This window comes from Salvelinus namaycush, chromosome 36 (genome assembly GCF_016432855.1).
Source record: "Salvelinus namaycush isolate Seneca chromosome 36, SaNama_1.0, whole genome shotgun sequence".
NCBI classification, from domain to species: domain Eukaryota; kingdom Metazoa; phylum Chordata; class Actinopteri; order Salmoniformes; family Salmonidae; genus Salvelinus; species Salvelinus namaycush.
The window spans coordinates 8,762,493-8,777,760 of record NC_052342.1 but is presented as its reverse complement, the minus strand read 5'-3'; the positions used below and the strand labels follow the sequence as shown (position 1 = coordinate 8,777,760).

At 41.3% G+C, this 15,268-nt stretch overlaps 1 protein-coding gene across 1 annotated transcript in view; it reads left to right on the top strand.

Moving 5' to 3' along the window:
• Positions 1-14,093, top strand: part of LOC120030219 (protein Dok-7-like) — a 48,306-nt gene extending 34,213 nt beyond the window's left edge. Inside the window, exons 12-13 of the mRNA XM_038975567.1 lie at positions 11,790-11,945; positions 13,957-14,093. Coding sequence (XP_038831495.1) covers positions 11,790-11,945; positions 13,957-14,093 — 293 coding nt within the window. The remainder of the gene's footprint in view (positions 1-11,789; positions 11,946-13,956) is intronic.
• Positions 14,094-15,268: the final 1,175 nt, after the last annotated feature.

Genomic DNA, 15,268 nt, shown 5'->3' with positions numbered 1-15,268 from the left:
AATTTCATTCCCAAATTAAACTGCCTCGTACTCAATTCTTGCTCGTACAATATGCATATTATTATTACTATTGGATAGAAAACACTCTCTAGTTTCTAAAACCGTTTGAATTATATCTGTGAGTAAAACAGAACTCAAGTTGGGGCAAACTTCCTGTGAGGAAGTGAGAAATCTGAAATCAGGCAGGCTGTTCTGGGGTCAGTTTATTAATTTGCATGTCTTCTATTGGTCGACATGCACTGCATACGCCTTCCCCTAGATGTCAGCAAATAGTGAGAATTGGAATGGAGTTGCTAGGCAGATCTGAGGCCAGATAAAGGGTCTTGGAACGTGGGGTGCAGTCTTTTCAACATTCGCCATGACGCAAGACAGACCTCAGGATGGCGTTCTGGAAAGCTCCCGTTATAGGCCTTAGATATATCCGGCTCTGATTTTATTCGATATAGGTGTTAAAGACATCATAATGTTGTTATTTTAAACCGAGTTATATCAGTTTATATCAGTATATTGCGATTTTCGGATATTTCTTTGTGCTGCGTTATAGTGAGTTGGGCACGTCTGGGCCACATGGCTAATGTTTACTGCTAATTCCAAAGTTGAAGGCGACAATCTACAACCGAGCAACGATTCTTTTGGACAAAGGACAACTTGCCCAAGATTCTGATGAAAGCTCATCAAAAAGTAAGAACTATTTATGATGTTAATTCGTTGTTCTGTTGAAAAATGTAAAACTACTATTCCGCCATTAATTTCGGTGCGGTCTCGCTTTAACGCACGCTGTATGTCGTAGTAACGTTAATTTAAAAAATCTAACACAGCGGTTGCATTAAAAACTAATGTATCTTTCATTTGCTGTCCAACCTGTATTTTTTAGTCAAGTTTATGATTAGTTAATGATTAGATTAGGTGCCTCTCCTAAGATTTCTCCCGACATTTTGTTGGCAGCTTGGCTACTATTCTCATTGTATAACCACGATTTGTGCCGCTAAATATGCACATTTTCGAACAAACTCTATATGTATTGTGTAATATGATGTTATAGGACTGTCATCTGAAGAAGTTTGAGAAGGTTAGTGAAAAAATTAATATCTTTTGCTGGTTTATTCGTTATCGCTATTGTTGGCTTGAATCAATGCTGTTGTGTGGTTGGCTATTGTAGTAAGCTAATATAATGCTATATTGTGTTTTCGCTGTAAAACACTTAAAAAAATCTGAAATATTGGCTGGATTCACAAGATCTTTGTCTTTCATTTGCTGTACGCTGTGTATTTTTCAGAAATGTTTTATGATGAGTATTTAGGTAATTCACGTTGGTCTCTGTAGTTATTCTAGTTGCTTTGGTGAGAGTTGTGATGGTGGCTGCAATTTAAAACTATGATTTATACCTGAAATATGCACATTTTTCTAACAAAACATATGCTATACAATAAATATGTTATCAGACTGTCATCTGATGAAGTTGTTTCTTGGTTAGTGACTATTTATATCTTTATTTGGTCGAAATTGTGATAGCTACCTATGCAGGAAAAAAATGGTGGGAAAAAAAAGTTGTGTCTTTTGCTATCATGGTTAGCTAATAGAAATACATATTGTGTCTTCCCTGTAAAACATTTTAAAAATCAGAAATGATGGCTGGATTCACAAGATGTGTATCTTTCATCTGGTGTCTTGGACTTGTGATTTAATGATATTTAGATGCTAGTATTTACTTGTGACGCTATGCTAGGCTATGCTAGTCAGCTTTTTTACTGATGGGGGTGCTCCCGGATCCGGGATTGTGATGAAGTAGAAGTTAACTAAATTTAAATCATAAAATCAAATCAAAAAGTAACACAAGAAAATTACATAACAATAACGAGGCTATATACAGGGGTTACCGGTACCGAGTCAATGTGCGGCGGTACAGGTTAGTCGAGGTAATTTGTAAAGTGACAATGTATAGATAATAAACAGCGAATAGCAGCAGTGTAAAAACAAAGAGGGGGTGTCAATGTAAATAGTCTGGTTGGCCATTTGATTAATTGCAGTCTTATGGCTTGGGGGTAGAAGCTGTTAAGGAGCCTTTTGGTCCTAGACTTGGCGCTCCGGTACCACTTGCCGTGCGGTAGCAGAGAGAATAGTCTATGACTTGGGTGACTGGAGTCTTTGACCATTTATTGGACCTGGATGTCAGGAAGCTTGGCCCCAGTGATATACTGGGCCGTACACACTACCCTCTGTAGAGCCTTACGATCAGATGCCGAGCAGTTGCCACACCAGGCGGTGATGCAACCAGTCAGGATGTTCTTGATGGTGCAGCTGTAGAACTTTTTGAGGATCTGGGGACCCATGCCAAATCTTTTCAGTCTCCTGAGGGGGAAAAGGTGTTGTGCCCGTTTCACAACTGTCTTGGTGTGTTTGGACCATGGTAGTTCCTTAGTGATGTGGACACCAAGGAACTTGAAACTCTCTTTAGCTTGCCTGGTAGGCTCGCGTCACTGGACAGCTTGCAGCTGGGTTTCCATTTGTAATCTGTGATAGTATCACCTTTTCCACAGTGTAGTTTATGAAATGCTGACCTTATAACTTTCAAGAATGACATTTGGAGACCCAAGTAATAGGCTTCTGTAGCCATGCTCAAATGACAGTAGAGCGCCAAACCTACCGAGTTGATTTATGATTTCTAGAATGTTTTAATTATAGGCCCTGACTTTTCACTGTCTTTTTTTACAAAATGTGTTTTGTGTTAAATTAGCCACTATCAGTAGCCAATGTTAGTTATACACCCACATACATTTATATCTGTCACTTTAGTGTTACTTTCCATACATTTTGCATCATTGCATTACATAGTTAGTTTACCTTTCTTTCCCCTGTCATGTTCGTGTGGTTGTTCCTGAGGATCGCTAGCAATAGTGGATGATATTAGGCTAACGTATTACAATTTGGCAAATCATTTAGGCCAATTTGAATCAATATGGAACGCAGACCATATGTAGCCATTTAAACCTGGAGCCTGGCGCATGGTTCACGACGACTGGACTGTTGTCATCACAGTTCCATGATTAGTAAGGATAATTAGGGTAGGTTTATAGCACTACTGTTCAGCCCCTATTGTACACTTTTCTCACCTTCCAATATTTCATCGATTGAACAATTACATTTGACAACTTTCAGGATGAATCAAACCACTCTTTTTTTATTCACCAATATATATTGTGCATTAGTCTGTAGAGAAAATTCAAATAAAATTAGAATGAAAAGGTACACCAAATTTGAAGGGATGGCTTTAGAAAATGTACAGAAACTCCATTGAATGAAAACTCTGTTGGCCAGCAAGTGGGAGGGTTTTCAGCGGTTGAATTAAATGTATTCAGTGCACGCAAGAGAACTACGCTGAGAAGGAAAGGCATGCGTAAGAAAGGAGCACATTTCCTCTATCTGAGTGCCTTACCTAACATCTGTAAATCGCATTACAGAATGGACAATAGTAGGTTAATGCACAGTAGTGCCTGTGTCGGGCTAGCTTTATGCATTGAAGTATTGTACAGTACAGTGAGTCAGAACTTGTTTTGTTAACACACTGTACACTTCTCAGGCCCCTGTCTGCTTCCATGTCTGTGGCTCACCTCACCTGTGCCTTTGAAAATTGCTGAGAGATTCACTCTGGCTTTGTATTTATGTAACTCAGTAACTCATGTTGCATAATGAACACACATTCTTGTGCTGCAGCTGTGAGAAGAACACGCACACATGCGTACACAGGGGAGCACAGGGCCCTTCCTGATACGTCCCCTTAGTCCTTTACACACCTGTTCTAGAACTATCCTTACCGCTGTCTCACATTGGCACCACATCCATCACTCACTCCACCGCTCATTTGCCTGCCGCACCTGGCTTTAGTTCCCATGTCACCTTCCCACCCTCCTCCTGTTGAAGCCATAACATTATTCATTAGTGCAAGAACTCCCTCTAGAACTCAGAACACTCTTTAGGACTTTTTTTTTTCTTTCTTTTTTTTCTTTTTTGATCAGGCCCTACACCCAAACAAGGGCACTGCGTTCATCCACCTCTGGCCTGCTCGCCTCCCTACCTCTGAGGAAGTACAGTTCCCGCTCAGCCCAGTCAAAACTGTTCGCTGCTCTGGCACCCCAATGGTGGAACAAACTCCCTCACGACGCCAGGTCAGCGGAGTCAATCACCACCTTCCGGAGACACCTGAAACCCCACCTCTTTAAGGAATACCTAGGATAGGATAAAGTAATCCTTCTAACCCCCCCCCCCCCCCCCCCCCTTAAAAGAGTTAGATGCACTATTGTAAAGTGGTTGTTCCACTGGATATCATAAGGTGAATGCACCAATTTGTAAGTCGCTCTGGATAAGAGCGTCTGCTAAATGACTTAAATGTAAATGTAAATGTAGGACAGGTCTTTGGTCATGAGCACTGGGGACAGTGTTGTTAACCTTACGAAAGCATTAGCTGTCTAGCGACTGTACATTTTTATGCCCAACAACCTGTGCTGCACAATTCCTTGAGCTTCTCAAAACTGGCCACCTTTAGCTCCTTATTAAAAACAACCGTTCTTCTCAAAATTCACAGAACGTCTGTGACAACATAATCTTTCACATGGGCTCAATAAAACAAATCCTCACTGCCAGTGTCCCCAAACAAAAAACTAGCATAGAAGCACAGAGACCCTGCTTACTGCATCAGCACCGACCATTGGCACTTTGTTCTAAAAGCTGGAGCAGTCGACTGTGCTGAGCTCCTGTCGCTAATCTTAGCCAGGGGTTACCTCCGTGACATCCACTTTCAAAGAGAATCCACAGAGCGGTGCTGCTTCACAAAGAGCCATCTGCCAAAATGGCCTCCCCCATGCTGGGCTAACTCTGTGTGAACGCTGTCTAAAGGGCCCCTGCACTAAGCTGTGGGCATGCCCACTGTTGTAATGGGCAGCCACTATGGCCTGTTGTGAATGTGAGGGCCGGTTAATGTGATCAATTAGGCATTAGACCTCACAGATGATGCCAAAGGACAGACCCGCAGAGACTCTGGCAGTCTCTAATGGCTTCGCAATGACTGTGGAGAAATATTGCCCTGTAACTGTTGGTGCGCAGCTGATTAGGGGGTCCATGTCGCCATTTTGAAGGATTTAAATGGAATGAAGGAAAGGAATCACTGTAGAAGTAGCTTTGTCCGAGCCAGAATAGCCCACAGGGCAGGAGCCTATTTACTGTTTCTGTAGCGTGAGGCAGCTTGATGTACAGGTACAGCCTCTGCATAGGACACTAGTACTCTAACAGAATTGTATTTACTGTATTAGTATGCATGACAGTACGTCCGCGCAAATTGTTTAGCAAAATCGTAAATTCCCCGTATAGTATGTGAGGGCTTGCAAATCCGCACTATTTCCCGCATAAAACAGTCAAATCATTGCAATATTTTTGCATAGAAATGACCCATCACCGCAGAACAAGAAGATGGCTCGCAATTTCAACCAATCGCTGCACATTTACCTCATAATGGTAAAATCAAGCAAGCCACATGCCAACAAACGTTTTCTCTCGTCAACGCATTTTCGTGACAAATTGGATAAAAATCATTGCATATTGCCATGCAAAATGTCAGAATTGCCACAGCAAAATCAAGCATTTTTGCCCGCAAATATATATTAAAAAAATCGGCCAAATCCTGGATGGCATGAGGAATACTGTAGTTTGACTGTCTTGAGAGAAGCTGAACGAAACAGAGGCTTGTGTCAAACACTGTAGGCAGTGGCGGATTTAGATATAGGCGACATGTGCAGCAGCCCAGGGCGGCACGGGGCGCCCGCACAAATAAATTCAGAATGGTGACATTTGCGCGATCGGTTTTCTATCGCTCATTTGCACGTCACGTCAATGATATCATGTCACCGTGTGGAACTGTGGGTCAATTAACCTTTTCGGAGTGGGCGCTCTGATTCTAGTTTGTGAGTTAGGCAGGCTACTGCCTGGGAAGGTCTCCCACTCAGAAGTACGAGATGGGGAGAGGGGCGGGGGTAGGTTGACCTCAGGTCTCCCCACTGGAAGCCCGAGGTAGGGGGAGCGGGGGAATCTATCAAATAGCACACCTCTAACTTTGTACAGTACTAATGCAATTAGTAAAATCAGCCACACTACGAAATGCTACCAAATAAACAACAATTAATTCATAATATATAGTTTCACAGACATATTGTTGCATTTTTTTCTGGTTTGTGCGAAATCATTAAGAATAATATAAAACCAGTCTGCACACCACCAAGGTGAATTGGTTTAGTCTTGACTCTTGGTTGACAGTGTTGGGGGATGGGTAATGTATTGATGCTCGAGTGCCAAATCAACACAAATGGATAAGAACAGGTCTAAGCCATCAGGTGCCCAGTTTAGGAAAAAGAGGAAAGAAGAAGAGGAGAAACGTGCAAAAGATAAAGGTTTGCAGCTATGTCATCTCTTTATGAGTATAATATTATGTATGTAATGAAATAGGCTATTATAACACTTATGTTTGTTAGTCTATGTTGCTATGTTGCTTGCATTGCTATTACACATAGGGCGACAATATGATGTTTTCTGTCCAACTAGCTTACTTAACATTGGATATAATTTCACACAGTTTCATCATGATAATGTGTGTAGCCTGCAGAAAAACGATTACAACCTAACTAGCACATTATTGATTTAGGTAACTTTCATTGAGGTGACATCATAAAGGTTTTCTGTGATTGTATTGACTAGGTCCTGAGCTCAGTCAGGGGAATTTCCAATGCTGTAGGCTAACTTCAAATATGTCTATATTATGCTGATATTTTGTATCTTTGGTGATATATTGAGTCTTTTGGGGTGTCTTATGCCAAGAATTAGCCAAGGAGGTTGTATGGTTAATTTGGTTCCTATTCTGAAAGTTTGATCAATTGTGCATAATGACATGTATATTTAATTGTGCTACAAATATATTTCGGGTGTCAGACTCATATACTGTATTTCAATGCAAATTCAGGGGCACTTCTGAAATATTTTGGAGCACCCTCTGGCACTGGCCAGGATGAGGAGCCATCCACCTCCTCAGCCACACAGGCCTCTTCAGAAATGTTGTCTGAGACTGAGGATGAGGATGAAGACCCATTTGCTTCCACTTCTCCCCAGCAGGATTCTTGAGGTGTGTGTGTGGGTACACGCACATGTGTTTATGTGTGCATACCTGCATAACATAAACAAAATCAATAATTTCCCTTTTGCAAAGTTTTAAGTTTCCATTTTGTAGGTAACAATGATGATTTTATAATTACTGGGTATGTATGTGGGATGTTCCACCACTATAAATGCTGTGAATAACGTGTGTAAACTAATGCCCATGTGCTCTCCATTAGAAATGCCTGTAGCAGCATCCCCACCAAACCCTGCTGCTGAGGATGAACCACTGACTGGCCTTCAGTTCTCACAGACAGAATTCGGACACAGCTAGTTTGCAGAGGACCAAGTGAGGTACCACCTAACTTTGTTCTCCCAAGGAATGAGAGTGATAGAAGAAGTTGCCACCACCAGTATTTCAGGAAGACCTTGGTGAGTGGTGAAAAAAATCCCTAGAAGTTGGTTGGTGTATTCTGAAAGAAACAACAGCCTCTTCTGCTTCTGCTTCTGCTGCAAACTCTTTTCTAGGAAGAAAATGTATTTAGCAAACTCAGGACTGACAGACTGGAAACATGCAAGTTCTTTGCTGAATTCACACAGCAGCAGTCCAGAACACCAAAACTGCATGGAAAGAACTGGCAATAAGGATCAAAAAAGGGGAAACAATTGATAAGCACAAGATGGCACTTATGTAGGCTGAGAGGATAAGATGGAGAGAGAGGTGTTGACACGTCTGACTGCTTTTGTGCAGTCTCTGGCAATTATAAATCTGGCACTAAGGGGACACACAGAAACACTGTACTCTCCATCAAATGGAAATATCCTCAAAGAGGTTGAACTGATGGCACAATTTGATCCAGTCATGAAAGAGCACCTTAACTGTGTCCAAAAAGGGACTTCAAGTCACACCACCAGCTACCTTGGCCACCAAATACAGAATGAACTCATTGATTTGTTGAGCAGCAAGGTCATTTCAATAATGGTGAGTGACATCAAGCTGGCAAAATTCTTCTCTATCATTCTAGATTGCACCTCAGATGTCAGCCACACTGAACAGTTTTCAGTTGTGATTAGAATTGTGTCACTGAAGGAGGAGCCCCACATAAAGGAACATTTTATGGGAGTTTTGGAGGCAGAGGAGTCCACGGGCCAACATTTGGTATCTCTGATTCTCAAAAGATTAGCTAAAAATTCCTTTTGAGGACTGCAGAGGACAGTCTTATGATAATGGGGCCAACATGAGAGGCAAAAACAAAGGTGTCCAAGCCAGACTCCTGGAAATGAATCCAAGAGCTCTATTTGTGCCATGTGGGGTTCACACATTGAACCTGGTTGTGGCTGATGCTGCTAAAAGTTCTGTCGATGCCACAGGTTACTTTGGCATCTTACACAAACAGACACCTTGTTCTCAGCCTCCACACAGCGATGGGCCATCCTGAAAAAACATGTGGACATCACTTTGAAGATGTGGACTGAGACAAGGTGGGAGAGTAAAGTTAAGAGTGTTGAGCCACTGCGGTATCCGGCAGCAACGGTGAGAGATTGAGGTGAGGGATCAAACCAAAGATCCTGTGATAAAGATTGAGGCCCAGTCCTTGTCAGAGGAGGTGGGATCATACCACTTCAGCATCTGTACAGTGGTGTGGTATGACATCTTAAGCCAGATCCAACATGTGAGCAAGCTGATGCAGTCTCCCAGTATGCATGTGGATGTTGCAGTCAGTCTCAGAAAGACAGAGCGAAGTCTCAGCAACTACAGGGCATCAGGCTTTATGGCTGCACAAACTTCAGCCAAGGATATTTGCGAGGGAATGAATGTAGAGGCCGTTCTACAACAAAAAAGTCTGAGGTCCACAAAGAGGCACTTTTCATACGAATCATTTGATGAGCCTTTGAGTGATGCCCTGAAGAATCTGGGGGTGACATTTTTCAAATGTGTGGTTGATGCTGCAACCTCAACCTGCCACCTTGGAAAATGTGGGAGGGAAGTTTGGAGTGCTGTCAACCTTCCAAAGTCTCTCAAATGAGGAGCTGACAGAACAATGTGAGGCCCTTAGTATGACACTGCACTATGAAGAACACTCAGAATTGGATGGCAGAGAGCTTGCACGGGAATTGAAGAACTTGCCTGACTTGCCAGATGGCAGTTGTGCAATTTAGTTTGTGTGTTTCTTGTTTGAAGTGCAATAGTGTAATAATCAGATTCTCTTCTTTATAAGTGCGTTATTATAGTTGTGTATTTGTGTGATATAGGATTTGTGCAATTTAGTTTTATTTGTGTGTTTTTTGTTAGCAATAGGGTAATAGTGTAATAATTTGATTCTCTTTTTTATTTATATACTACAATTTGTTTCTATTTGTCTTTGTTACTTCTTTTTGATATTTATGAGTCTTATTTTTGTATTTATTTATATAGTTTTAAATGTTATGATTAATTATTTTTTGTTGTTCCAAATGTCTGAATAAAAGGTTTTATCCTAGTTGTATCTGTGAAACATTTGTATTTGGTGTTTTAGATCCCGAAGGAAGCTAGCTAACTTTACTGCAGGAGAAAGTGATGTCAATCCTCCCATGATCTGTTTAGAGCTGTCTGTGTAGAGATATATCTGTTTTGATATCCCACTGTTTTCACAGTCAGACGCACAACATAACTGTTGTTTTATATATAAAGGGCCTTTAATGTAGTGTTTGTTCTTCCATAAAATGGCCCCTGGCTTTAGAGAGTAGCTAGATACACTGACCTAGAAAGATGATTTTGATGTGTGGATTTAACCATGTTTACTAAAGAAGAGCTGCTTCCAGTGTTTTGCATCTTGCCATTGGTGGTAGTAGATAAGTAGGCTAGAATAGCAGATGTAGTCACGTTAACAGTAATGATTTACAGTGCCTTCAAAAAGTATTCACACCCCTTTACTTTTCTCACATTTTGTTGTGTTACAACCTGAATGTATAATGTATTACATTTAGCCTTGTGTCCCAGACCTATACACAATACTCCATAATGTTAAAGTGGAATTTTGTTTGTAGATTCTTTCTAAATTACTAAATAAGGTCAGGAATGAAAATGTGCTTAACAAATCGCATATTAAGTTGCATGGACTCATTCCGTATTCAATAATAGTGGTTAACATGATTTCTGAATGACTATCCCATCTCTGTACCCCACACATACAATTATCTGTAAGTTCCCTCAATTTGTTGAGTGTTGAATTTCAAGCAGAGATTCAACCACAAAGACCAGTGAGGATTTTCAATGTCTCGCAAAGAAGGGCACCGATTGGTAGATGTGTAAAAAAAAAAAAAAAAAAGCAGATGCTGAATATCCCTTTGAGCATGGTGAATTTATTAATTACACTTCAGATGGTGTATCAATACACCCAGTCACTACAAGATACAGGCGTCCTTCCTAATTCAGTTGCCGGAGAGGAAGGAAACTGCTCAGGGATTTCACAATGAGGCACACGTAGAGTTTAATGGTTGTGATATAAGAAAACTAAGGATGGATCAACAACATTGTAGTTGCTTCACAATACTAACCTAAATGACATAGTGAAAAAAAAGAAGTCTGTACATAATACAAATATTCCAAAACATCCATCCTGTTTGCAACAAGGCACTAAAGTAAAACTGCAAAAATGTGGCAAAGAAATACACTTTTTGTCCTGAATACAAAGCGTTATCTTTGGAGAAAATCCAACACAACACAATCGCTGAGTACCACTCTTAATATTTTCAACATGGTGGTGGCTGCATCATGTTATGGGTATGCTTGTCATCGGCAAGGACTAGGGCATTTTTGGGGGGATTAAAAGGAAAAGTGTTGACACCTACTGTAGCTGATAAAAAGCCACTTCTCTGAAATGCACATATTTTAGCTGTGGTCTATACCATTGTATGAATAAGACATTGAGGTCAATGGCACTCAGCAACCCAGCAATGTAGTCCTCTTTACCCTGAATGGCTTTCAGCTTTATGACAGGCAAAGCACTTTGGAGACCTCCTCTTATCACTATGCACATCTGAGAGCTGGTTCAAAACGTGTTGATTGAACATATTGACTCTGTATTTCTCTCATTTGTGTGTTTGGCAGAAAATACTTTCCTGACAAATGGATATAATAGACAGCTATTGGTTGTATAAACATTTTTCACAGCATTTCAACTGTTCATCAATAAACTATGACTCTAGTACTGTGTAGTACTATGTATAGTATGTTCAGTTGCACACATTTGCTAATACATGCTTGTAGGTCCTATCAAACAGATGGAAGACATAGGCTTACCTGTGCTAATTAGCTGTCTGTGTCTCCGAACACCTGTGTGTAAACGGAAGACGGACAAACATGTTGTCGGCTGCAACTGTGTTAAAACCGTATATATTTTGCATTTGTGAAGTTATTTTGATGTGATATGTTTCTAGAACTATACCGCAATTGAGAATCGATTCACGTTAAGATGAATTATTTGGCTGTTTTGCCTACCAGAGCCAATTCTCCTCTAAACAGAACATGTAAGGTCCTTGGACTATAAGGAGTAACGTGAGGCTCCTTTAGTCCATTATTGGGCTAGCATCACCTGTGCCTGCTGATAAATCGGCCTCATTAGGCCACCCAGACAGATTTGTGGTTGAATAACATCCTGGTATTTCTTCATTGGCAGCGGCCATGTTTGTGTTCCCGCCAGAAATGGCGGCTCCAGAAAGACCCCGCGGTGATGGAGTGACCTACGTCAATATTCCCATCAGCCCCACGTCCAAGAAACAGCTGAACTACATGGAGCTGGAGCATCAGGAGCAAACTGGGGTCAGGGGGACTGGCCAACACCTCCCAGGACAGAGTAAGGGCCCATTTTCTCAATAACATTCAGTCTTTTGTAGGTAATTGGTGGTTTGCTCTTCTGTGGTTCCAATGTCTTTGATCTTGCTGCAAATTTTTCTATAGCCAATCGACATGATGTGCCTCTTGAAGTGCAATAGTGTACATGCAGGTACACTATATTCAAAAGTGATGGAGTCAAAGAAAATATAAAGTGGCAAACATTATATTTCTTGTGTGAGCAGAGTAAGGGCCCCACATACTAAAATCTGACCATTTTTATTTTAAGGTCCAATGCAGCCATTCTTTTTAATCTCAATATCAATTTATAGGTACCTTACTGTGAATGGTAAAAAATAAACAAAAATTGCCTCTTAGCAAAGAGCGTTATTTGCAGAGAGATTGCAGAGAGATTTGGAACTCTTTCTTATTGGTCAATTAACGGCCCAGTGCAGTCAACAATTCAGCTGTTCCTGTGTTTTATCTAATATTGTACAACAGCTGATGAAACTAACACTGTAAAAGTGTGAATTTGATCAGTGTTATTTCCTGATAGTTGCTGGTTGAAAATACAATCGACACAGAACATCTAACCAGCAGGTTTGCATGGGTGGGAGTTTTGGCTTTCCATGGTGACACCATGCAGTACATTGGTTAATAGACCAATAAGAAAGAGAGTTCCAAACCTCTCTGCCAATAACCTCTAGTTTTCAGATTTCCCCTCCCACTTGGCACAGACGTCAGTTCAACATCTGGTTTTGATTTACGTTTGGTTGTTGTCAACTAACGTGAATTCAACATGAAATCAGCAAAAAATGTCACCATGTCATTGGATTTAGTTGAAAGTTTTGTGAAAAAAAGCGAAATTCCCAGACGTTGATGACTTTTTAAAAATCCAATTAGTTTTCCACGTTGTCATCGCATTGAATTAAAAAATGTATGACGTGGAAAGTTTGATTCAACCAGTTTTTGTCCAGTGGGTCCCCACTCAAACCACTCCCACAGAGTCCAAGTCAAATTCATGCTTGTACCCAGAAATGATTTGATATTGATATAAAAATGGCTGCATTGGGCCTTTAACTAATTTACTGTCCGAGATGTCAGCAGGCAGGCTAAAACTCCATCCCCACCAAAACAGGCTGACATTTCTTTTCAAACAGCTCTTACACTAAAAGTGCATTATCATAATTTTCACAATTTCACAGTATTATTCTAACTTCATAGTGTGGAAATGTATATAAATCACAGGAAAATCCCGTTTTTGACTGCACTGGGCCTTTCAGATTTCTTGTTTTTTGCTCACACTAGAATGGCAAAGAGGGACAGAAGGGTGAAGAGCGACAGGGTAGCTTGCGACCACTAGCGTATCGATTCAAATCAGACTCAAGAGACTCATAGTAAATTATACTTCTCAATTCGATTCCCGCTTAGTCAGAGATAAGAAAATAACCCTTCAACGATCACGTTGATTGCTCCCCGTCTTGCCGAGTGACACTCAAGCTGCTGTCATCAGGTGCGGGGATGCGATAGCACGGTCTAATAACGTCGTTACTCTCCGGGAATATGAGGGACGCTCTTGCTCGATGCGAGAAAGGTTAATTTCCAATGTCATCTTGACGGTTTCTGTCACTTGGAGGAGTGTGCCAGCTTAGCCGAGACGGAAGGTCGTAGGGTGTTCAGAATACCGCGGTGAATTCACTTGCTCTAATGGGGTCATCTTCCCAGACTGTGTTGTGTGTGTGTGTGTTTGTTCATTTTTCCACTTCATGAAACTGCCTGGAGAACGTATAACTGAAGCAATGGTTGTTAATGCTTCCTCTGTAGTTCACGGACAGGGAGATATTGCTGTTCTCTCTGATTTGAATGATAATCGCACATAAGTGTGGTCACTGTGTTTTTGAATAAACCTCTCTACCATGTTTATTTTATTTTTATGCATGACACCCTGAAAGGAGGGTCAACAATACTCATTATTACTCATCTCATAGACTGCTTGTTTTTTCTCTCTACAGGGAAAAGTTCCACTAAATATGCCCAGATTGACATCACTGCTACGGATGCCGCCCACAAAACGGGTACCCAGCATGCCCTGGGGCGAGAGGAGGGTCTTCACACCCTGGAGCAGAGGAGGAGGGGAGTACCACAGTGACATCACACCTCCAATCTTGACCTACAGAGGGCCTCTGGTCCAGACCAGACTGTTGTATAAATCTCTGGAATTCACCAGAAACTTGGATTTCCGGGGGCACCTCCAGCTGCCATGATGTCAAACTCCTCAGAGATCTGCCACATTTGATTTCTCTAACATCAATCTAACATCAATTGTTGACGTCTTCGGACAGTACTGTCATTCTGCAATCACGAAAGCAACATGAAAACAAACTGTAATTAAAAAGACAAAAGCTGCTGCATGGATTTAAGGGATGTAAGGGGACATTTCAATCCCTTGTGGAACCAGACATCTCATTAGAAGGCATCACTGTCACTGTCACAGCCCTGGGCAGACTTGGGAGGAGTGGGGGGCTGAAAGTGCCAGTCTTGGAACTGAGTCATTACCCAGGCTCAAACCCCCGGAGGAGCAGTGGGTTTTTCACAGCCTCGCCTGTGCCACCCCTAATCTAATACAATACGGTTAGAATCTCGTTTGGGGGAGATGAGGAGGGAATTGAAAAAAGCATCACCCTCCATAACTCCTCTCTGATTATCGTTATACTAATTCTATAGTGTTTAGTTGTATGAAAGCCTTGATTGAGGCCTTTTGAAAGAGGCTAGTTTAGCACAGGGCCAGATAGATAATGGATAATCAGTCTATATTTATCCTGTACAGTACATGCAGTCTTACTCATTCAGAATGTCGAAGCTACAGCGACGTTCAACAAACTTTTTAAGAACTTTATGAAGCTAATACGACAAAGTGGGCATAGACGTTCCGGCGGTGTTTGTATACCAATGAGACCAACGTGATTAAGCCCTCATTATCGGGTTCTGGTTACTCAGCCCAGGCTTGTAATTGTTTCGCGTTGGCTAAATGAACTTTGGTTGGCTTGAGTGTGCCTAATTGCCCGCTGTTGACCACATCCGTAGCGTTCGTTTCTGGGCGCTCTCCATTTGTTTTTCAACTTCACGGTTCACGTGGCTTCGCTGAGGGACAGACAGACAGAGCTTCAGCAACATACACCCTATAAATAATTCATTGGATTTTTTTCAGCTTCGCAGAAAGGAAAAATGAAAAACAATATCCCGGAAATGTTTGTCAGAAGCGCCTGTGGCCCCCCATTATGCAAACGTATATCTTTTTTTAATTTTTAATTTTTTAAATAGCTA